This window comes from Poecilia reticulata, chromosome 22 (genome assembly GCF_904066995.2).
Source record: "Poecilia reticulata chromosome 22, P_reticulata-male-v2, whole genome shotgun sequence".
Lineage (NCBI taxonomy): Eukaryota > Metazoa > Chordata > Actinopteri > Cyprinodontiformes > Poeciliidae > Poecilia > Poecilia reticulata.
The window spans coordinates 210,432-234,616 of NC_088851.1; the positions used below are offsets into that span (position 1 = coordinate 210,432).

At 43.3% G+C, this 24,185-nt stretch overlaps 1 protein-coding gene across 2 annotated transcripts in view; it reads right to left on the bottom strand.

The window, feature by feature from the left end:
• The window catches only part of LOC103458066 (uncharacterized), a 243,167-nt gene that overhangs the window by 86,211 nt on the left and 132,771 nt on the right, over positions 1 to 24,185 (bottom strand). For both annotated transcript variants that reach the window (XM_081603523.1, XM_081603524.1), the window contains exons 26-30: positions 16,800 to 16,924; positions 16,202 to 16,283; positions 6,155 to 6,246; positions 5,926 to 6,046; positions 5,543 to 5,842 (exon numbers count right to left, since the gene is read on the bottom strand). In XM_081603523.1, coding sequence (XP_081459649.1) covers positions 5,543 to 5,842; positions 5,926 to 6,046; positions 6,155 to 6,246; positions 16,202 to 16,283; positions 16,800 to 16,924 — 720 coding nt within the window. The remainder of the gene's footprint in view (positions 1 to 5,542; positions 5,843 to 5,925; positions 6,047 to 6,154; positions 6,247 to 16,201; positions 16,284 to 16,799; positions 16,925 to 24,185) is intronic.

Genomic DNA, 24,185 nt, shown 5'->3' on the forward strand with positions numbered 1-24,185 from the left:
AGTTTGAATTCATGATTAACATTGACCACAACTATTGCAAGAACAGCTATAATTTCTGAGCATTTCCGGACACCTTCAAATAGCTGCTTCTAGGAAATTAAGACAACAGCAAGATCTTCTTGTTTTCAGAACATTACAGGATGGCTATAACAAAGGAGATGGCTGACACTATCAAAGCAAAAAATGTTGAGAGAGTTGAAAGTTTTAAGAGTTGAAAGAACCTATTGTCTTAAGTAAAGAATAAATAATTCTGTTTTAGTTTTCAATCAGTACCTCACTTACTGAAGTACTGATTGTTACTGTTACTGAAGTTACAGTTACTGAAGTACTGATATATTGACCAGAAGTTAAAACCTCTGTTTGAAGAGCAAGTAATCATTTGTTTTATCCCAATGTACAAAGGGTTTGTTATACAGCTATGATGGTAGTTATGAATAGTTCAGTGTTTTTCACTTCACTTGAGGCAAGACTTAACATTAATGACTATGTTAGGTCATTAACACTTGACACTGTAATGACAATTAATGACATCTTCATAACTGTTGCTACTTGTTTCACTTTACTTGAGGTAAGAGTTAATAATAATACTGTAATGACACTTAATGACATCTTCATAACTGGTCCTACTTGTTCCACTTGATGTACGAGGAATTATTAATAACTGCTATTGAATCATTTGACAGTGTAATAAAGCTTTATGAAATCTTTATTGTTGGTCCTTCTTGTTCCGCTTTAATTTCGATATGGGGTAATATTAATTACTGTTTTGTTAAAGCTTTAGACAGTGTAATAACTTTTAATTACAATATTATGAGTACTATTATGACATATAATGATTCTTGGTTAATGTCAAGTTGTCATAACAAAAAAATGTTTGTCTAGATTAATGTCAAGTTCCATCCATCCATCCATTTTCTTCCGCTTATCCGGGGTCGGGTCGCGGGGGCAGCAGCTTCAGAAGGGAGGCCCAGACTTCCCTCTCCCCAGCCTCTTCTTCCAGCTCCTCCGGGGGAATCCCAAGGCGTTCCCAGGCCAGCCGAGAGATGTAATCCCTCCAGCGTGTCCTGGGTCTTCCCGGAGGCCTCCTCCCAGTGGGACGTGCCTGGAATACCTCACCAGGGAGGCGTCCAGGAGGCATCCTTACCAGATGCCCGAGCCTCAACTGGCTCCTCTCGACATGGAGGAGCAGCGGCTCTACTCTGAGTCCCTCCCGGATGACCGAGCTTCTCACCCTATCTCTAAGGGAGAGCCCAGCCACCCTGCGGAGGAAGCCCATTTCAGCCGCTTGTACTCGTGATCTCGTTCTTTCGGTCATGACCCAAAGTTCATGACCATAGATGAGGGTGGGAACGTAGATCGACCGGTAAATTGAGAGCTTCGCTTTTTGGCTCAGCTCTCTCTTCACCACAACGGACCGGTACAGCGCCCGCTTCACAGTAGACGCTGCCCCAATCCGCCTGTCGATCTCCCGTTCCCTTCTTCCCTCATTCGTGAACAAGATCCCCAGATACTTAAACTCCTCCACTTGAGGCAGGACGACCCCCCTGACCCGGAGAAGGCACTCTACCCTTTTCCGGCTCAAGACCATGGCCTGGGATTTGGATGCACTGAGTCTCATCCCGGCCGCGAACGGTCGAACGCCTTCTCCAAGTCCACAAAACACATGTAGACTGGTTGGGCGAACTCCCATGCACCCTCCAGGACCCTGCTGAGGGTGTAGAGCTGGTCCAGTGTTCCACGACCAGGACGAAAACCACACTGCTCTTCCTGAATCCGAGGTTCGACTATCCGACGGACCCTCCTCTCCAGGATCCCTGAATAGATCTTACCAGGGAGGCTTAAGAGTGTGATCCCCCTGTAATTGGAGCACACCCTCCGGTCCCCCTTTTTAAACAGGGGGACCACCACCCCAGTCTGCCAATCCAGGGGAACTGCCCCCTATGTCCATGCGATATTGCAGAGTCGTGTAAGCCAACACAACCCTGCAACATTCAGAACCTTAAGGAACTCCGGGCGGATCTCATCCACCCCCGGGGCCCTGCCACTGAGGAGCTTTTTGACCACCTCGGCGACCTCATCCCCAGAGATTGGAGAGCCCAACTGAGAGTCCCCATGCTCAGCTTCCTCAACAGAAGGCATGTTGGTGGGATTGAGGAGGTCTTCGAAGTATTCCGCCAGAATCGCCTCGATGACATACGGAAGTCTGTCTCCATGGCCTCTCCAAACTCCTCCCACGCCCGAGTTTTTGCCTCAGCGACAAACCGAGCCGCATGCCGTTTCGCCCGCCGGTACCCATCAGCTGCTTCTGGAGTCCCACAGGCCAAAAAGGCCCGGTAGGACTCCTTCTTCCACTTGACAGCATCCCTCACCAAAGGTGTCCACCAACGGGTTCGAGGGTTGCCGCCACGACAGGCACCAACAACCTTGCGGCCGCAGCTCCGATAGGCCACCTCGGCAATGGAGGTACGGAACATGGTCCACTCAGACTCAATGTCCCCCACCTCCCCCGGAACGTGTTCGAAGTTCTGCCGGAGATGAGAGTTGAAGCTCCGTCTCACAGGGGACTGCGCCAGACATTCCCAGCAGACCCTTCACTACACGTTTGGGCCTGCAAGGTCTTCCTCCCCCACCACCGGAGCCAACTCGTCACCAGGTAGTGGTCAGCTCCGCACCTCTCTTCACCCGAGTGTCCAAGACATACGGCCGCAAATCCGTTGAGACGATGACAAAGTCAATCATCGAACTGCGGCCTAGGGCGTCCTGGTGCCAAGTGCACATATGGACGCCCTTATACCTGAACATGGTGTTCGTGATGGACAATCCGTGACAAGCACAGAAGTCCAACAACAGAACACCGCTTGGGTACAGATCGGGGGGGCCGTTCCTCCCAACCACGCCTCTCCAGGTCTCACTGTCAATGCCCACGTGAGCGTTGAAGTCCCCCAGTAGAACAAGGGAGTCCCCATGAGGGGCACTCTCCAGTACCCCCTCTAAGGACTCCAAGAAGGGTGGGTAATCTGAACTGCCGTTTGGCCCGTAAGCACAAACAACAGTCAGAACCCGTCCCCCCACCCGTAGGCGGAGGGAGGCTACCCTCTCGTTCACCGGGGTGAACCCCAACGTACAGGCGTCCAAATGGGGGGCAACAAGTATGCCCACTGCAGCCCGGCGTCTCTCACCGTGGGCAACTCCAGAGTGGACGTACGTCCAGCCCCTCTCAAGGAGACTGGTTCCAGAACCAGAGCCATGTGTCGAGGTGAGGCCGACTATTTCTAGTAGAACCTCTCAACCTCGCACACTAGCTCCGGTTCCTTCCCCACCAGAGAGGTGACGTTCCACGTCCCAAGAGCCAGCTTCTGCAGCCGAGGATCAGACCACCAGGGTCCCCTCCCTCGGCTGCCGCCCATAGCACAATGCACCCGGCCCCTTTGGCCCCTCGGACAGGTGGTGAGCCCATCGGAAGGGGGACCCACGTCTCCTCTTCCGGCTGAGCCCGGCCGGGCTCCGTGGGTAAAAGCCCGGCCACCAGGCGCTCGCCATCGAGCCCCACCTTTAGGCCTGGCTCCAGAGTGGGGCCCCGGTGACCCGCGTCCGGGCGAGGGAAAACGAAGTCCAAAGTTTGTATTCATCATAAAGGGTCTTGGGACTGCGCTTTGTCTGGTTCCTCACCTAGGACCTGTCTGCCTTGGGTGACCCTACCAGGGGCATAAAGCCCCAGACAGCATAGCTCCTAGGATCATTGGGACACTCAAACCCCTCCACCACGATAAGGTGGCAGCCCAAGGAGAGGTAATGTCAAGTTGTCATAGTGAAGACATTTTTGTCTAGGTTAATGTCAAGTTGTCATAAAGACATTCAGGGTTTCCGCCAGTGTATTATAAACCTGGCAGCCCGCCATGCTTTACTAGCCCTGCCGCCAGGCTAAGCCTCCTCGGAGTCACGCATCACGCTGATTTTATATTATTTTATTATTATTTTTATTATTTTTCCGGTTACATGATGCATCAAACCATATCAAATGCGTTGTCTACTTAGACTTAATGCGCCTGGCCACACGGAGGTCTGAGAAACTCGTCCCATAAACTCGACCAACCAGAATAGTTTCTGTGACGCTTATTAAAAACTCAACATGAAAGAGCTCGAAATGAAAGAGCTACTGAAGCCGCATTAGCAGCATTGAATGAAATCTCCCGTTTGTTGCGCATCTCTGCGCAGTGCAGCAGATTGAACTCATCATGCAGGACTGGTCTAAGGCTGTAGGAGGCCTTGAGCAGAATTTGATTTAGGGGCCCCTTTCGTTCCTAAAAATATCAGCACCTCTAACAGCTTCTGTGTTAGATTTAGTGAAATATGGGAGAAGGGAGTAGTTTCATGGCCAGCCTAAAAAGCAATGAGTTATAATCGCAGTTTACTATTTGTAAATTCAAAGATTAAACTCACAGAATCAGATTGTTGCTATGGTAACAAAACAATCTAACTATGAATACTGTTCTTTGAAGTTTTACAAAGAAAACTTGCCAGCTCCTTAAAATCTTGTATTTAAATGTTAAACAATTTAAAATCATTTAATTTATGTATGCCTAAACAATTGAATAAAATTTAACAGCATTGATAATCTCAATAAACAAATGTTACATTTATGGATCTGCGGTCTGTTTTAAAATATTAGTGTTTATGGGGCCCCTGAAGCCGTGGGGTACCTGATGGAGCTGCTGACTTAATTTGGATTAAGCAGAAGTGCAAATTTGTTGTTTTTAGACTAGTTGTGGGTTTAAATAGCATTTCACTGGAGATCTTTTCCCGTAACATATAATTACACAGTAATACTTTTACATTTCCTGTCAACTTAACATCTTCTAATACAAAAACACGGTGGACCCCCTCGACACCCCGACCACCGGGCTTAGCAAGTTTTCTGGGGGAAACCCTGACATTTTTGTATTGGTTAATGTCAAGTTGTCATAACAAAGACATTTTGAATAATGTCACCTTTGTATTAAAAGTGTCATGATTTACCGAATGACACCTTATGACAACAGTTGTAAATATTCATGAAGTCTTACTCTTGTTCGTGATATTTATGTCATGTTTATGACTGTCATGTCAGTCTTATTCACACCCCGACAAAGTCTTACCCAACAACATTTAAGTTGGTCTTAAAACATACTTTTAAGTAAAATTACTGTATTAAAAAGTGTTTTCTTAGTGTTCTGGTGTAATATTCTAATCTGAAATGTGGTGTTTTCATTAGCTGTAACAAAAACAATTTATAGAAATAGACCTGAAAAAAAACAGTTTGCAATTAATCCATTTAAGGTGTTCTACTTGATAGATTGAGATATTGCAAAAATTAACTAAATATTTCTATTTCTTGAATATGACTGTAAATATCAGGTCAGGATTGCTTTAATTTTGGACTCTTCTTGTGTGAATTCTGATAGGGAATTCCCACTCCTACTTCTGAGAACAAATGGAACACAATCATGTCCCTCCCAAGCATTTTGCACAGCTGACTGGTTGACAAGGGATATTGACAGCCGACCTTGATATCTTTCAGGATGTTGGTGCTGGCCAGGCTGAAGCCAGTAATATCTTTGGATTGTCTCAGATAGCGGTCCAGGCGGTCATTAAAGTCCACCAGGTGGTTCTCTGTGGAATCAATCTGTCTGAGGGCAGCACCTAGTGAGCTCCCTCTCCTCTGAAGGTCTGTCTGTTGGCTGCGCCAGACCTCCAGCAGCTCTGCCTTTTCTTGCTCCAGCGAAGAGTCCCCGCTCAGTTGTGAAAAATGGGAACACTGGTTTGCATACTCAGACCACAGTAACTCAGTCTCCTGTCTCAGAAACTGTGGAAGGAAATAGCTCAAGTCAAATTTCTTAGCTCATCACTGTGATTGGTCTGTTTGTTGTGTCATTTTCAGACATGTACCTGTATTTCTTGGAGTCGTGTATGCAGGGCTTTCAGGGAGATTAAGTCAGAAGGAGCATCCCTAAAGTTCTGTTCATTTTTAGCCAGATGAGCTTGCAGAGTTCTTTTGCAAGTTTCATATCTGGAAATTCCATGAGATGAAATAAAAAAAATCTAAATATTACTGTATCAAAATCAGCAATATAGTCAAATCAAAAACATTCTAGTGTTGAAAAAGGATAAAATGTACCTTTCCAAAGCTTCCTTCTTTGTGATCTCTTCCACAAATGCTTGCTTCTCAATGTCTGTCTTCTTCTCAATCGTTTTCTGAACCTGGGGCACCTGCACCACAATGATAGAATGACCTCAATGGATATTTCTTGAGCAGAGTTTGCGCTAGACTTTTTTGTTGTCCATCATTTTGACTGATGGTGTCATCAAAAATTCCATCATATATTTTTACCCATCAATTTTTTTTGCTTAATTAATATTCAACAAGTAGAACACAGAATGCAGATTCCATCAAAACAAATAAACACATCTAACTTTGTCTCCACAGTGACAAGAAATCTGCACTCTAGTTTGGTTCTGGACTTAAATATCCAACCCGACTCGAACTGAGTCCAGAGACATAGTGTTCAACACCGAGCCATCCTGACTGATTAACGTTAAGAGACCTGAGCCAGAAGTAAACCCAACAGTGAAAACACCGCAAAGGCATATCATAATAAGGTGTCTTATTATTCAGTCACTTTACATGACTTATTGGAAGCCGTAGCATATTCAAAAACTCACCAAACTCTACGTGAGAAATTTTCTGATTTCAATGGAATCAAAAGTGGGCGTGGCCAAACTGCTCTATAGCAACCTTTAAACTGACATCGGCCATATTGTCCATTGTAGAGATATGAAACTTGGTACACAGGTAGATACCCCCAAATCAAGAAAAAAAAAAATCTTGTAGGTATGTTCTAAAATGCCCAAAGACATGGTCATTTTGAGTCGAAGGGCAATTTTTGGCCAATTTTCACGTTTACACACCCCAAATTTTAACAAAAGGATTTTGAGCTATTGGCTTCATTTTCAGTCAGTATGCACTTAAGACATGGGAGATTACAAATTATCAAAATCCTGAGTTTTTTTTAGGATGTTCATGGGGCATGGCCAGGCGACGGTATGAGTCACCCATGTTGGATGTTCAACAAGACTATGTGGTCATGTGCTGACATCAGAATTAGAAGTCGCTTTTTTTCTTGAAAAGCTCCATCTCTGATCCTTTTGACTTAATTAACATGATATTGTGTCAGGTCTTTAGCACAAATCTATTTCACTGTAGGGTATGGCCATGGCGGTATGACAAAGTAAGACATCATGCCATTATGTTTGGCTCTAAATTCTACAGATTTCAATTTAGATGCATTAAACTCACCAAGATCTAAGGATAATCCAAGGCCATATCTTGAAATCTGGACCAAATCCTTAAGGCTCTATAACAGTTATAACAGGTTTACGCACATGCACCAGCTCCGGGTCAGGGTGGGATTATGAACATGTCTGAGACCTGGAAAAACGGCTTTTTTTCAGGTCTTAATCCTAACCCTAGCCCAGATACAATCCGTGTCTGGACCAAAAAGAATATAATAGAATAGAATATACTTTATTGATCCCCAAGGGGACATTACTCATTTGTTGAAAGCTACTCCATCTTAGGTAATATATACAAAGTGTGTAAAAAAAAAAGAAAGAAAATATATATATATGAGTGTGACTAGATATAAATAAATAACAAGCAATCACATGCAATATATTAATCAATAAATAACCTATTTATGAGCGCAGAATTTTTTTTATCAATTAGTACAGTCTTGGGCATTGTAAAGTCTGATGGCAACAGGCAGAAATCACCATAAACATGAAATAAGAATTCTGTGCATTCATCTTTGCTCTCCTTTCAATTCTCCTTTTTCCTAAACTCTCACCTAGCAGCTCCCTCCAACACATCAGTGATCTTTGATTGCGTTTACACATTTTAATTTTAATTAATGGGCCCATGTCTGTTTAAGGGCTCAAACCAAATGCTCACCCACACTTTACCCAGAGCAAAAAATAATTGCATGAATTCTTTTTTTCTAAAGCCAGCCAGCCATCAGTAGCCTTAAGTATCGATGTTACTGATGGTCATCAATAGTCATGGTTTGTTAAAATTAATTTTTGTTTGTTAAGTAACAAGCACATTAAAGTTCAATCATAGTGTTTTTCATTTTGTTTTTATTGCAAAAATATTGTCAGCTGTCCAGCTCTGTCCCACTCTGAAATCTTTCGCCGCACAATTAGTGGAATATGCAGCAAATATAATCTGAGCATTTTGGCTCAGAATCCATCCAGATCATTTCAATCTGGAGAAACTCACACAGAGAAAAAGACATCAGTTAGAAAGATTTATTAGACTGAGTTAGGCCTGTTGCGATAAACGATAAATCAATTAATCGGACGATAAAAAAACCTATCGAGATCATTTTAATTATCGTCTTTATCGTCTCTTCCTGCCTTTTTTTTTCTTTCTGTTGATGACGCTGAATGAAAAAGGCTCAGCTCCAGTGCTCTACCAGTGTAGACGAAGGAAATGAGGAAGGGAGGGTCAGTACCCTCCCTTCCTCATTTCCTTCGTCTAATGTGGAGCGCACACTACAGGAGTTGTCGGCCCATTTTCAAACCCTGAGGCACACATTAGCCGACAGAAATCCTAGGTATAACTGTTCGATCGGGTTTGTCGTGCCGTGTGGTGTCCAGCCACATGGGCACAAAATAACGGCTGCAAGTCCAGTTAACTAATTTTAAAATCAGGAATTAATCAATGCTTTACTAGAATCTACCTGTGAGGCATGTGGCTATAGAGTCAGCGTAAAGTCCTGACTGAATAAAAATCATTATAACCTATTTATGTTACGTTAACGAAGAACAGCTGAAAACTTACCGGGTTTATCAACTGAGGTAGCAATTTGGTTCCAACTTCTCCCTTTGTCATTTCTATATTCTTTGCACGAAACGTTAAATAAATATTAATGTTGTTTCTGTCATGCGGCGGTGGTTTCCGGTGAGTGAAAACGCAGGCAGGACCCAGGATGTAGCGAGAAATATAAGTATTTATTGAAAAAACCAGGAACAAGGAACAGCGGGGAACAACACGAGGGAAACTGGCAGCACGGAGACGGAGGAAATAAAACAGACAATCAACAGGGACCATAGACAAACTCTTGACCAGGAATCGACGAGGACTACAGCTATCGACAAGCAATTGACAAGGACCCGACGAAGAACACAGACAACAGGTGAGACTAAATACACACGGGGCAATCACGGGAACGAGACACACCTGGGAGACAATCAACGGGGAAAGACGCAGAGACAGGACTAACAGGGAACAGGATCACACAGGAACTTGAAAATAAACACATAGAAACACGGATCATGACAGTTTCCACATATCATCTCCGATGTCCGCTGGATTTCGGGTTGCGCGGTTTCAGCTGTTTGGGATTCCCCTCCGTAATTTCCCCTCAGAAAGCGCAGAGGAGAATCCGCGCTTTCTGATTGGCTACCTATCACATTCAGCGTTAAGCTCCCAGTCGGGGAAAACCCCTGATTTAGATCGGCGCGGCCACGACGATCTACCGTAACACACCACACACTGCAGGATGATCGGTTAGATCGGCCAACGATCTAAGATTGTCATAAGGGGAAAATTGGGGCAAAAAATGGTGTAGTGTGAACTACTGCATTAGGTAGTCAGATGTGCCCGTTTTCTCTATTTAAATCTAGAGATTACTGAAGGGCAATACAGACTTCATAATCTGCACTCTTTTGGTTGAATGCAGTATTTATTTCCACTTTGGCTTTATGTTGTTTAGTTTTTATTCAAGTAAGTTTTTTGTTAATGGAGACTAAGAATCCATTTTATTTTTGTTATTTTTGTTATTATTTTGGTTGTTTTGTTTATTTAGTTTATCAGTTCCAGTGTTACGTGTTATTTTGAAAATAAATATCAGGAAATCGCATGTATTATTAGTCATTTCCATTAAATCAGTGTCAAAAGGTCTTGAAACAATATTATCATTTATCGCAATAATTTCTTTAGACAATTAATCGTCCAGCAAAATTTGTTATCGTGACAGGCCTAGACTGAGTTCTTGTTGGTGCTTGGGCCCGGCTGAAGACGTTCGTGCTGAGCATCATCAAGCGATTTGATCCAAACCAACTTTATAAAGCACTTTAAAACAACCACAGCTGATACAAAGTGCTGTACATTAAAACACAACATAATAAAAAAATAAAAACTTAACAGTTTAAAAACAAAAACACACAATTTAAAACTAGATCCCGCTGGTGTTAAAAGCCAAGTAAAATAGATGAGTTTTAAGACGAACTTTAAAAGTGAACAGTGAAGGGGCCTCTCTGACCTGCAAAGGCAAGTCGTTACATAACTTTGGGCCAATGACAGAGAAAGCCCTGTCCCCGCTGAGCTTCCTTCTGGATCTCGGTATCTCCAAGAGCAGCTGATCTGCGGACCTGAGAGACTGATAGGGTATGTAGGGGTGAAGAAGCTCAGAGAGGTAAGCTGGGGCAAGATTATGTAGTGATTTAAAAACAAACATAAGAATTTTAAAATGAATCCTAAAATATACAGGCAGCCAGTGAAGTGAGGCCAGGACAGGGGTCACATGTTCCCTTTCGAGTTCCTGTCAGAAGTCGTGCAGCAGCATTCTGTACTAGCAGCAGACATGAGAGCAGCGACTGACTGACTCCCAGATAAAGTGAGTTGCAGTAATTCAATCGAGTCGAAATAAAAGCATGGATCACAGTTTCAAAAAAGATTTCACTGACGCCAATCGCCTTAAATGATAAAAGCTGGACTTAACCACGGCTCTGATTTGGCTGTCCAATTTAAAATCACTGTCAACCTTAAAACCAAGATCTGTAATAACAGGTTTAAAATATGCCTCCAAAGGTCCCAGGTCAACAGAGGAGAACTCACAGGAGCCACTGGGTCCAAACACCATCACCTCTGTTTTGTTTTCATTAAAATTTAAAAAGTTCAAGGCCAACCAAGCTTTAATATCACCTAGACATGCCAGGAGATGTGTGATTGAATGTACATCCTTCTGCTTCATGGGCAAATAAATCTGACAATCATCAGCATAACAATGAAAAGAAATCCCATGTTTCCTAAGTATAGAACCCAGAGGCAGTAAATAAAGAGAGAAAAGCAGAGGGCCCTGAATTGAGCACCATAGGACATTGAAGCAGCAGATGATTCAGAGTCAATAATTTTCACTGAAGTTGTTCTGTCCTCCAGGTAAGACCTGAACCATTTAAGAACAGTGCCATCAATACCTACGTGATGTAATCGCGATATTAAAATGTCGTGATCTACTGTGTCAAAGGCAGCAGTTAAGTCAAGTAAAATCAGAACAATATGGTTACCAGAATCACATGCAAGAAGGATGTCATTAAAAACTCTTATTAAAGCAGATTCTGTGCTATGAAGAGTTTTAAAACCTGACTGGAAAACCTCCAGAATGCCATTGTCATCTAAAAACTGTGTCAGCTGACAGTACACAATTTTTTCTAAAACCTTAGAAAGAAAAGGCAGCTTAGAAATAGGCCGATAATTAGCCAGAACAGTAGGATCAAGGCCAGGTTTGTTAAGCAATGGCTGCACTACTGCATGTTTAAAACTAGCAGGGACCACACCTGAGGACAGACTGCTATTTATAATTGCAAGAACAGGCTGCACTATGCTAGATAAAATATCTTTAAAAAATTGTGGAGGGACAGAATCACGGGGGGAACCTGATGGCTTAATGTGGCCAACCACGTCCTCTAAAAGTGAAACAGTCACAGGCTCAAACTGAGTGAAAGCAGCAGAGCAAGGACCGAAACAGAGGGGTCAGAGTCAGGAGCTGTGATAAGAGCCCTGGTACTACCAACCTTTTCAATAAAGAAACGCAGAAAATAATCACACATGTCAGTAGAAGCTTCCAAACAGGCATTCTGTGGAATATTAAGTACAGAGTCAATGGCGTTAAATAAAACACGTGGGTTATTGCTGTTTGAGGAAATTATATTTGCCAAATATTCCCTTTTAGCCTCTTTAACCGCGCTCTGGTAGAGACGCCAACAGTCTTTTAAAATCTGAAAAGTAACCTGCAGTTTATCCTTTTTCCACCTTCATTCAACACAGCGACATTCCTTCCTTGCAGCACGAGTTCTGTCATTAAACCAAGGCTCAGGTTTAATTCTTGGCTGCCAGGTTTTTAGTAGAGCAACCGAACCCAGGATGGTTTGACAGGAAGAACAGAACCAGGACCAGAGCTCTTCTGTATCAGAGTGGAGGAAGTCAGATGATCCACAGAGCTGAAGAAAAGCAGTAGAAAACTGAGTGGCAGTGGAAGGGTTAATAATCCGACAGTGCCGAACAGCAGCGCGAGTTTTAACTGCAGTAGGTGGCAAAGTAACACTGAATAAAACAGGCAGGTGATCCGAGAACACAGTCACAGGTTTCCTGGTTAGTCACAGGCAGACCGCAGGAAATAACCAGGTCCAGTGTGTGTCCGTGCTCATGTGTAGGACCAGATACGGCCTGTACCAGGTTAAAAGAGTCCAGAAGGCTTAAAAAGTCCTTTACCATAGGCTTATACAGCACATGTGTATATTGAAGTCTCCAACAATAAGAACATGTTCATAGTTAGTTATAATCCCAGATAAGAAGTCAGAGAAGTCGCTTATAAAATCCTTATTATATTTGGGGGGCCGGTAGACGACAGCACAGAAAACTGGGTTTACGTGTCTTATCTCAAATGACGTAAACTCAAAGCTGGGGAAAGACGTCTGTAGAAAACACTGCTTACATCGGTAGTCCTGTTTGTAAACAGCCGCTGTGCCTCCCCCTCTTCCCGAAGCCTGTGGTGAATTAAAATAAGAACAGTCCGCCGGTAAAAGCTCAGATAGAGCAGTGTAGTCACCAACACTCAGCCACGTCTCAGTCACACACAGAAAATCCAGGTTTTGGTGACTAAAAAAGTCCCGAAGAATAAAAGTTTTATTCACAAGCATCCTAGTGTTTACCAGGCCAATTCTGACAAGAACTGGATCATGGGCTACGACAGGTCGGGAAACCCAGCACAACGGTCTCAGGTTTTGGAGACACCGTCGGCGAATGTTGATCCGGGAAGGGCAGGGACGGCGGTGTAGAGTGGCTTGAACGCCGACCACTGGCACCAAGCAGACATCGACGGGATCCAAGAAACGTCGAGGCACCCGAGAGCCCAGAAACTATCTATGCGACGATAGGGTAAAAGGAGAACAGTGCGTCAGGTAAAACTTCAGCTTCACCAGCCGGCCGCTTCATCTACCGCGGCGATGATGACGTCTCCTCCGTGAAAGCAGCGCAGGAACCCGGAACAGGTGACTCGGAATCTCCGACAGAAGCGGAGGCAAGGATTGTTGGCCAGCAACATCAAATAAATCCATATCCTGGACCAAAGGTTGGAGGTCTAGTAGTATGTTGCGATCATACACCAGCAGAGACTCAGTTCCTGTCAGGTTCTGTGTCTTCCCCATTTATTTTGTTAAGTCTTTTCTTTATTTTTGTTTCGAATGGGTTTTTTATCATGGATGGAACCGTTGTTCCGCCTGGTGTCCACCAGATGGCACCTGCACGCAGAACCCCTGAGAAGCTGCTGGGTTCAACCCGTACTCACACCTGTGACACGTTTAGGAGTCGTGGACTACGGATATAAGCAGCAGCACCTCTTCGTCTCATCGCTTGAGTGTTTGCTTACATCGGTAACATTTGTTCCAGAAATAGGCCTTCTGTGATCTGCTCCAGTCTAACCCCTTGTTGTCTTCCTCGTCAGATTATCTTGCCGCCTCCTCGTTGCTCTGTTGTGATCCATCGTCGCTGGGTTCTGAGTGAGTGTGCCTTTTCCCCTTCATGGATCATCAACCTCCTGTGTGCTTTCCCGACGCTGTCTGTGTTACCGGTCAGACGCCACCCCCTCGTGTGTATCTACCTCCTGTGTCCTCCCTCAACGCTGTCGGTGTTACCGGTCAGACGCCACTCCTCGTGTGTGTGCGTTTTCCCCCCCTTCGTTGGTCCATCTCCGGTGGATTGCCCTTTGGGACGCCACGGGTTTGGAGACCCACGCCCGAACCCCCCGGAGAACAAACTCTGACGGACCTAGTTCCAGGCCGTCCTCTCAAGTGGAGCTACCTGACTGCTCTCCTACAAGCTCACTGCCTTCGCTCCACTCCGTCTACATCACCTCCCTTCCAAGTAAGCACTCATCAGTCATTCCCTGGAAATCACCGCTGATCTCCCCCCTAACTCTGTGTCTCCTGTTGACAGTAAGACGACCCGGTTCGCTGATCCAGTATTCACTATCTACTTCCTGTTCTTTCAATAAACCATCATTGTATTTTACTCACCTGTCTGATTGTGTTCTTGCATGTGGGTTCGAAAGCTAAATCCCATCATGACAGAACACTCAGGCCAATTCACGACCTCCGCAGATGCAATCAGAAGGGCTATTTCCGATCAACACGCCCTCATCCAGTCCCACGACGCAGCTCTAAGAGAGCTAGGTAATCGCCAAGCTGAAACAAACCGCCAACTTACTGAACTCTCTGACTTCCTACAGAACTCCGCTCAACAGAGCTCTAACCGCTCCTCTGTCTCCTCGTCGGCTCAACCAGCAGACCCGGATCCACCCAGCCGTTCCGGATTTTCGGAGATCCGCCTGGCTACCCCTGAAAGATTTACAGGTGAAATAAAGAAAATTCAAGGATTCATTCTCCAATGTACAATAGTATTCAACCATTCACCTCACAGCTTCCCCCACGATGATGCTAAAATATCATACTTGTTATCCCTGTTGACGGGCCGAGCCCTTAGAGTGGGCGGAAGCCAGGTTTTCCACGGCATCTAATTATGGATGCACATACCCCGAATTCTTAGCTGAGTTTAAACAAGTGTTTTGTCAGGAGACCGAAAAGACGGCAGCTTCTAGAGAATTACATGGGCTAAAGCAGGGTAAAAGGAGTGTCTCTGACTTTGCCATTGATTTCCGGATCAAAGTCGCTGCTTCAGGCTGGAACCGCATGGCTCTAAAGAGTGCCTTTTTTCATGGGCTTAACGAACAGATCAAAGACGAACTGGCCACTTTGGATGAACCAGTCTCTAGATGATTTCATTCATTTAACCATAAGACTAGATAACCGAATTCGAGCCAGAACCAGGGAACGAACTCACCAAGGCTCACCTTCACGTTTGGCTCGAGCTAGTGCTTGCTCTGCTGTTCCACAGTCACCACTGCCTCCTTCCACTCATGAACCCGAGCCCATGCAACTGGGACACACCAGACTCTCGCCCGAGGAGCGTCAACGGAGGATGCGCTCTCGACTCTGCCTCTACTGCGGTGAGCCCAGCCACATTATTGTTAACTGTCCCATCCGTTTAAACTCTCAGGTCCGGCAGTAAAAGCGGGGAGACTGCCGGGACAACCTAGCACCAAACCCCGCCTCAACATACCGGTTACGCTCTTCCACAATCATGATTCACTTTCCCTATCTGCACTCATTGATTCTGGCTGTGGACAGAACCTCATTAGCTCCGAAATAGTTCACCAATTCACCATTGAAACTGAACCCTTACCGGTTCCTCTTCGGGTCTCTGCCCTGGACGGTAGGAGCCTGCCACAGGTCACCCACCGGACCAAGCCTCTGCACCTACTGATCTCAGGTAACCACATGGAAGAAATAGTTTTCTTTGTCTTCCCCTCGTCCAGCTCCCCCGTAGTCCTTGGTTTCGACTGGCTGACTACACATAACCCCCATATTGATTGGGTGGAGGCCAGGATTTGTTCCTGGTCTTCTAGGTGTCACTCTACCTGCCTCCGGTCTGCTGTTCCCTCGCCGACCGCTTGCCAGGTTCTGGCCGATGTGGCCATATCTCTTCCAGCTCTGTCAGCCCACAGTCAGCAAGATGCATTTAACTCTTGTCCATGTCAGAGATTATTTTCAGAATTGATTTGTGATTTAGTTGCCTCTGTGATGTACTATGTGCGTCTGCACCAAGTATGTGTGAATTTGTAATCCGTGAAAATGAAGGACAACCATCAGATTTTTCCAACATATAAAAAAATAAGAAATGGTCAAATACAAAAAATATTCTGTTAACCTGTTCACTGGAATTTTAAGGAAATCTTTTAACAGAAAACATGTTTTTTTCTAGTCTTACCTCTCCTGAAACTGGAAGGTTTTCACTAGATTTATTAGATCCCTTCTGTGTGGTCCCAACCTCACCACAGCCTTGATGAACTCTACAAAATAAAACAATAATAAACACCAGAATTACGTTATACCCAATTTAATCTTTTAAAAAATGCTGTATTATAAATGTTTATAAAAACAGGTCCATATCCAAAGAAAATCAATGAATTATCTTTTGTCTATTTTTCTAAACTAATCTGAGATCATATGAGGTAGTTTCATGAATGAATAAATGCCTGCATATCTGATATATGTATGAATAATTCCCTCATTAATCCTCTGGGACTAAAAAGCTTCACATCTACATCTTAACCTAAGAAATAAGTTTACCTTATTTTGGAAAAATAACACAGAAACTGTCCATTGCCTTGAAACTTGGGTTGATAACCTTCCTCCTGCTGCTCTTGAAGTTCTACACAAAGCTCAAACCAGTGTGGCAGATTAATTTGACAGTCTGAGACACAATAAATAGCCTTCCGATTACTATCCTCCCTTCATTACGTCACAGAGAATCAGGTTGTGGTGAATCTTGGTCTCCACTAAACTGATGCTGAATGGCAGCCAACCTCTTTTCACACTCCAGTTGTGTCTGAGCCAGGTGATGAGTGTCCTCAGGACTCAGAGTACCACACAGCTGTTTCAGGGTCTCCAAGTGCTGACCGGCTTCTGCAAAGTCAGCTGAGAAGCAAGCCTGGGGAATGATCACATACATCAAGAATCAAGTCAAGTTTATTTCTGAAGGGGATGATTGGTGGCGCAGGGGCAAAGCACAACCCATGTATTGAGATCCTAGTCCTCATGCCGGTGGTCGCAGGCTCGATTCCCGGCCTGGTGACATTTGCTGCATGTCTTCCAACTCTCTCATAACCCTCTTTCCTGTCAAATTACTTTCAAATAAAAGCCACTAGAACAAACAAAACCTTTAAAAAAAAGTTTATTTGTAAAGCACATTTCAGCAACAAGGCAGTTCAAAAGTGCTCTCCTATATAAAACACTAAAGAAAAACGAAAAAATAAAAAAAGTGACCGAAATTTGTTTTATTCCAGTAGTTAGTTCCATAGATTTCTAAAAAAAACATTGAGCTTAACACTGGTATGACTTGTGGAGTAACACTTTATTAGAAGGGGTGTGAATAAGACTGTCATGACACTGTCATAAACATGACGCGACACCTGTCATGAACATCAGTAAGTCTTCATGAATATTTATGACTGTTGTCATAAAGTGTCATTCAGTAAATCATGACACTTGTAATACAAAGTTGACATTATTCAAAATGTCTTTGTTGTGACAACTTGACATTAATCTAGACAAAAAATCTTTGTTATGACAACTTGTCATTAACCAAGAAATCATGATCTGACATAAATTAGTCATAATAGTAGTCATAATGATTTAATTATTACACTAGCAAACGCTTTAACAATACAGTGATTAATAATTCCACTCCCTCAAATAAAGCGAAAGGACAAGCAATGATGATTTCATTAAGCTTTATTACACTGTCAAATGATTTAATAACAGACTCATTAAACATGTCTTTTACATCAACTAAAGTAGAACAAATAACACCAGTTATGAAAATGTCATTAAGTGTCATTAATATTAACTTTTACCTCAAGCAAAGTGAAACAAGTAGCAACAATTATGAAGATGTCATTAAGTGTCACTACAGTGTCCTTAATATTATCTCTTACCTCAAGCAAAGTGAAACAAGTAGCACTCTGCTACTTGTTTCAAAGTGCTACTTAATGAAGTGTCATTAATGACACTTCATTATGTAATGACACTTAATGAAGATGTCATCGTCATAACAGTGTTATTAATATTAACTTTTACCTCAAGTAAAGTGAAATTAGTAGCAACAATTATAAAGATGTAATTTAGTGTAATTACAGTGTCAAATGTTATGCTAACAGACTCATTGATATTAAGTCTTACCTCAAGTGAAGTGAAACACACTGAACTACTTATAACTAATGGAGTCTTGACAAAAGTTCAGTCTGGAAGACTCTAGTTGCACCTGCCTCATCAATCAGCGACTCCCTCTCTACAACCTGGACCTATCGGCGCCGGTCCAAGCCTCGCTCCAGCCAATCATCGTTTGGGCTCCAGTTCAAAAGGACCTTCACCCATGGCCTCCCTCTGCTCACCAGCTGCAATTGAGCCGTTCAGCCGCTCACCACAGCTTCTCAGCCAGCAATCTCAAAAGATCCTTTTCTTCATGATTCCCCATTTTTTCCATCCGTGATCCTGCAGTCATAAGGACCGCCTAACCGCATGCTCGGCTCCTCCTCCTCAATCGCAAGAGAATTTATCCTGGCCCTGCCTCAATCACTTCATGCAGCTCCCGCCGCTGTCTCGCCTGATTGGGATTCAACGTTTCCTGCTTCTTCGCCACCTACACCAGGATCCATCTAGGCCAGTGGTTCTTAACCTGGGTTCGATCGAACCCCAGGGTTTCGGCCTTCTCTCTTCACCTCAGGCCCTGGCATGAGCCGACCACGTCACCGTCTCCTCCCAGTTCATCGTCCATCTTTTCTCCATTTCACGATCGCCTTCCCACTGGATCCCCGCTCAGAATCAGCCTCATCAACAGCTTCTCTCCTTCCACATAGCTTCTGTCAGCCCGCTCATCAGCGCCTCCCCTCGGATCTCTCACGCTATGCCTGCCTCGGGCTGTCGGAGTAAGACGTAACCTTCACATGTCTCATTTATGTTTCGCAGTGCTATAAAGCGCAGGCATTTTAGCCAATCCCCTTCCCGAACTCTCATGCCGTATTCACATGTGCCACTCGGCGATGTTTCAATTGCTCCAGGGCTTCTAAACGAATGAACGAATAAATAGTAGCATTCTCCCCCTCCACTGGCGAGCGCAGGTGGCTCTCCGGGCTCTTTTACAGCGTCTCGCACACAGTAGCATATCTTCATTATTTACCGTTATCAAGCTCTCGATAGCTTACTTCTTGAGCTCAATTATGCCCTGCACTGGACTTCCTGCTCCTTTTCCCAGTCCCTTTCAAGTCTAGCAGCTGCGCTTATTCATGTCTATCTGCGCAGAGGGATTATTCATAAACAGCCGTCTTTGCGCACCGAGCTACCGAGAGCAGAGCAGCCGGATCTTCACGATTACCACATTTATATCTCTGCTCCCATATTTAACTTTGCTACCAATCGACGCTAGTGAATGAGATGTGCATTAATGACCCATCCGAATTAAACGCAGGCCAGTATAAAATTTTTTTAAAAAAAGCTGTGCACCGGCTAAAGAGAAGTTACAGTATCTGCACAGTCTGCAAGTCATAAATTATATTAGCCTAATTGTGACTCTCGCCTTGTTGCAAGGCGACATGTGCAGTAAACGGGATGCCGACGGATCGTGTAGCTGGTCAATATTCCCTCCATGGCTCAAAGCAACCTTAAATAGTAGCTGGTCAGCCTCAATATAATAAATTCTGGCTTCGACTTAGGAATTTTTCCTAAGTCACTTCTCTCCCTTCTGCTCCAGCGCAGCACAGTTCAGGCGAAAAAGCAGCTGGCCTTCTTCTACCAGCATCCCCTCTTTCGGCAGCAACCCTTCCTGGCCTACATCTCCCAGCAGCCAATCACCATCGCTTTGGGGCATCGTCTTTGGCCCCTATTCATCTCACTCCTTCTCGAGTCCCTAGTCACACCTCCATTTTTCGCCTCCTCCGATCCCTAAGTATCATCTCAAAACCCCGTATTAGTACCTCTCTTAACCGGGCCTCAGCCCCGCTTTGGGGGTTTACATTCCTATGCTGCATCAGGAATGTTCATTGAGCTTATTGAAGTCCAGCTCGACGTCCCCGGCCGGGGCCTGAATGCCAAAGACTTTGTTTATTTTCATGTTCATTTTGTGAAACTCTTTTAATCACTCTCTTTTTCCATTTGAGTCTCTCCAGATTGAAATAGAGTCTTGACAAAAGTTCAGTCTGGAAGACTCTAGTCGCACCTGCCTCATCAATCAGCGCCTCCCTCTCTGCAATCTGGACCTATCGGCGCCGGTCCAAGCCTCGCTCCAGCCAATCATCGTTTGGGCTCCAGTTCAAAAGGATCTTCACCCATGGCCTCCTCTGCTCACCAGCTGCAATTGACCCACCTCCACCCCATCTCCACCTTCTGCTCCCGGCTCTCAGGCCTCATCTTCCTCTGACCGCCGCCACCAGTACAAGCCCCGGGGGTCTACATTCCTATGCTGCATCAAGAATGTTCATCGAGCTTATCAAAGTCCAGCTCGACGTTCCCGGCCAGGGCTTGAACGCCAAAGTCTTTGTTTATTTTCATGTTCATTTTGTCATTAAACTCTTTTAATCGCTCTCTTTCTCCGTTTGAGTCTCTCCAGACTGAACTATCATATCTGTAGAACAAACCCTTTGTACATTGGAATAAAACAAAAGATAACTTGCTCTAAGATAACAGAGGGTTTAACGTATGGTCAGCATATTGTTACCCTGAAATACTGATTGAAAAACTACAACAGAATTACTTATTCTTGAACTTAAGACAATAGGTTCTTTCAGCAGTAAAATTTTTTGCTTTGATTATGTCAGCCATCTCCTTCATAATAGCCTTCCTGTAATGCTCTGAAAACAGGAGTTCTTCTTGTCTTCATTTCCCAGAAGCAGCTCTTTGAAGGTGTCCAGAAATGCTCAGAAATTACAGCTGTTCTTGCAATAGTTAATCATGGTGAAAACAATGGGTGCATTCACACTGCATCGTGAAGGGATCCAATTCCGACCCTGTATCTGATCTATTCATGGCAGTCTGAACAGCACAGGTTGGATTCTTTTTCGAATTTGACCCATATCCAACATGTATCCAATTCAAATGTGCCCTAACGTTCAGGTCGCATTCATCCGAACTGAAAGTCAGATTCTCAACAAATATCACTATTCTGCGCCATGATACGTGCAAGTGGGAAGAAAAACAACAACCATGACGGACTATATGAGGATGAAGTTGTTAATATGCTGCTCCGGCCAGACAACAACTTCAAATGTGCAAGCTATGCTCCACCGTTAGCCTTCATGTTTACTTCCGCAAACACTGAGCACTTCTTCTTTTTATGGCAGTTGGCAGAACACTGAAAACGCTGACGCTATTGTGCCCTCTACTGCGCAAGCGGGACACTTTCAGGTCATTTGCCCATTCACACTGCAGAACACATACAAGTCGCATTTACTGGCAGTGTGAACGGCCCCAGCAAAAAAATCGAAATTGGGTCACTTCAGGCTGCAGTGTGAACGCACCCAATGTCATCATAATTCAGCATTTATTTAAATGCCATTCCAAAAATGCTCCTTTCTGCACACTGTCAGAATGGTAGACTGACAGACAAATGTCTAATTAACATGATTGGTTGTTATAAAGTTCAATACAATTATTTCTTAATACAAGTAGCATAATAAATGGAGCTGAACAAAATTATTCTGATCAAATATTTGTCTGGCAGAAGTTCAGTCAGACTGCCACTGTTATTCAGATTGCATCATTTAATGTATAGTTTTAGGCACATGAGTGTATCTTTTTACTTAATGAGCATTCTAAATTATTTCCAACCAGATATTCTGACTTATGGTTGTTTGCAAGAAGCTTATTAATAAATAAATAGATGTAACACCAGTTTTTAGTTGTCTAAAACATAACTTATTAACTCAACTGGTGAATGTTGATTCCTGCTCCCCCTTCTGCCTCTCCTACCCCACTTCACATTATGAAAATACTAACACAAAAACGACTTACATAATTTTTTGGGGGAATATTTCATCTGCTTCTTTCTCTTTGGTCAAACAGGAACTTCTTTCTCTGGTGGCTGGTCCTCATTATCATCCTCCACACTCGTTGCATGTCTTCATTAGCCAACTTTGTCTAATGACAAAGTTGTGTTCTTGTGTTCTTTCCAGAGCAAACACAAGCACTGTGTCACATCAGCCGAGTTGCTAAATAATGCACATAAAGGATAACTGTGACTAACGTATTAGCTTTTAATTTGCTAGATTAAAATTGGCGGGAAAAAAACAATTTGCCTTTATCTAACGTTACAGTAATGGAGTTTAATAACTTTATCTAACATTAACTTCCAGCAAGGTAGGATTGGCTTGAATTGCTCATGGCTAACATTACAAAGAAAGAGAACATAGTCAATGTTATTTTCTCAAAGAAAATGTAAAGTTAATAAGACACATACCTCATATATATTAGGTGTCAAACTTCAGCTTCTTTTTAAACAGGAGGTCTGGCCATTAGGCCCCACAAGATGAAAGATTCCCTTTTCACCAACACACTGCACACCTGTTCGTGCACTGCTGCCTCTCACTGGTGGAGATGGTTCATTGCAGTACTTAGCACTTGTGTTTAGAAATGGGGTCCAACTGACTAGATTGTCTAGATTAATGTCAAGTAACCCTAACCCTAACAAAGACATTTTGAATTATGTCAACTTTGTGTTAAAAGTGTCATGATTTACCGAATGACACTTTATGACAACAGTCATAAATATTCATGAAGACTTACTGATGTTCATGACAGGAGTCACGTCATGTTTATGACAGTGTCATGTCTGTCTTATTCACACCCCTTCAAATAAGGTGTTACCACTTGTGGTAGCAACACATGTATATGTGGTGACTGGAAGCTATACATACTCATAGGATAAATGAGTCTTACAAAAGGCTATTCATGTGTGCATTTCTCAGTGTTAGACAAAGAATAATATGAGACTGAGGCCGGTGACCAAGATAAATCAGTTTAAAACTTGCAAGCATAGCTCTTGATACAGGCTTATCAAACAGTTAAGATATTATAGTTTTCTCAGCATTAGATGAGTACTTACTTAACCCTCCTATTATGTTGTGGGTCAAATTGACCTGTTTAAAAGTTTTTAAATATTTTTAAAATAGTTGGAAGTATTTTTTTGCATGGAACTTTTTCTATTTGTCTTGTAGATGTAGACTGGAAAGACCATTCAAAAGAAAAAGTGACAGTCAATGTTCAGGTTTCCACCCTCATCAAAAACCTGATGGACTTTGAGTGGCATCTCATTCAGGTTAGTTGTTGTCCTTTTCTTTTCTTTTCTTTGAAATATTTCTGTTTCCATATTATTCAGGATCTAAATTGTATTGTCTTTTCTTTTTCCATGTTGGACGGTGCCTTCATCTGCATCTAATAAAGTAAGTGCCACTTGGACTCTTGAAAACTATTAATAGTTCACATTTTAAAACCCTGTTATTACTAGAATTCCACATTTCAGCCATGTTGAATTTTAGATTTTGGAAGTCCTTTTTCATTGATTTGCTTAATGATAACCAAAGCATGGATATTTCTTTTAGAACTGTGTTTTTATGTTCATAAGATTGTAGAAATTAATTAGTTAAATCCAGTTTATATCGCTGTAAACTGAGTCTTCAATTTTTATTCCAGTGTTAGTGAAACTTTGACTCTGACTAGTGTTATTGACTTTGATGGCCTATTTTTTACCATAACACAGGGTTAGGGTTAGGGATGCGATGCATCCTCTTCAGGATTAAATACGGTACAGCTACTGTGCATTTACAGTAAACTCCATCCTCTTCTGAGTTATGTGAAGTTCTGATTATGCAGATTATGCATTTTAAAACTGCACCAATTGTAGCACTTCTAAGAAGCTTACACTGGGCTAGGTATTAATGTTCTATGGTAAAACTAAGACTGTACTTTAAAAAGTAGCATTACAGTTTTCTTGGCAGTAGCTTACTCATAAAATGAATGCAATAGTAGAATGCAGCTAGCTGAAGGCTACAGCTTCTCTGCAATGCTCTCTGCCTTCGCAGGACCCCTCTTCCAGGTTGTTTCTCAAGCTCATGAAAGAATGAGCTTGAAAGGATGCAGACCCTGAATTCGGACACAATGCTCTAGTGGTCTGTAACACTTATTTTTATCTATATATATTTTTG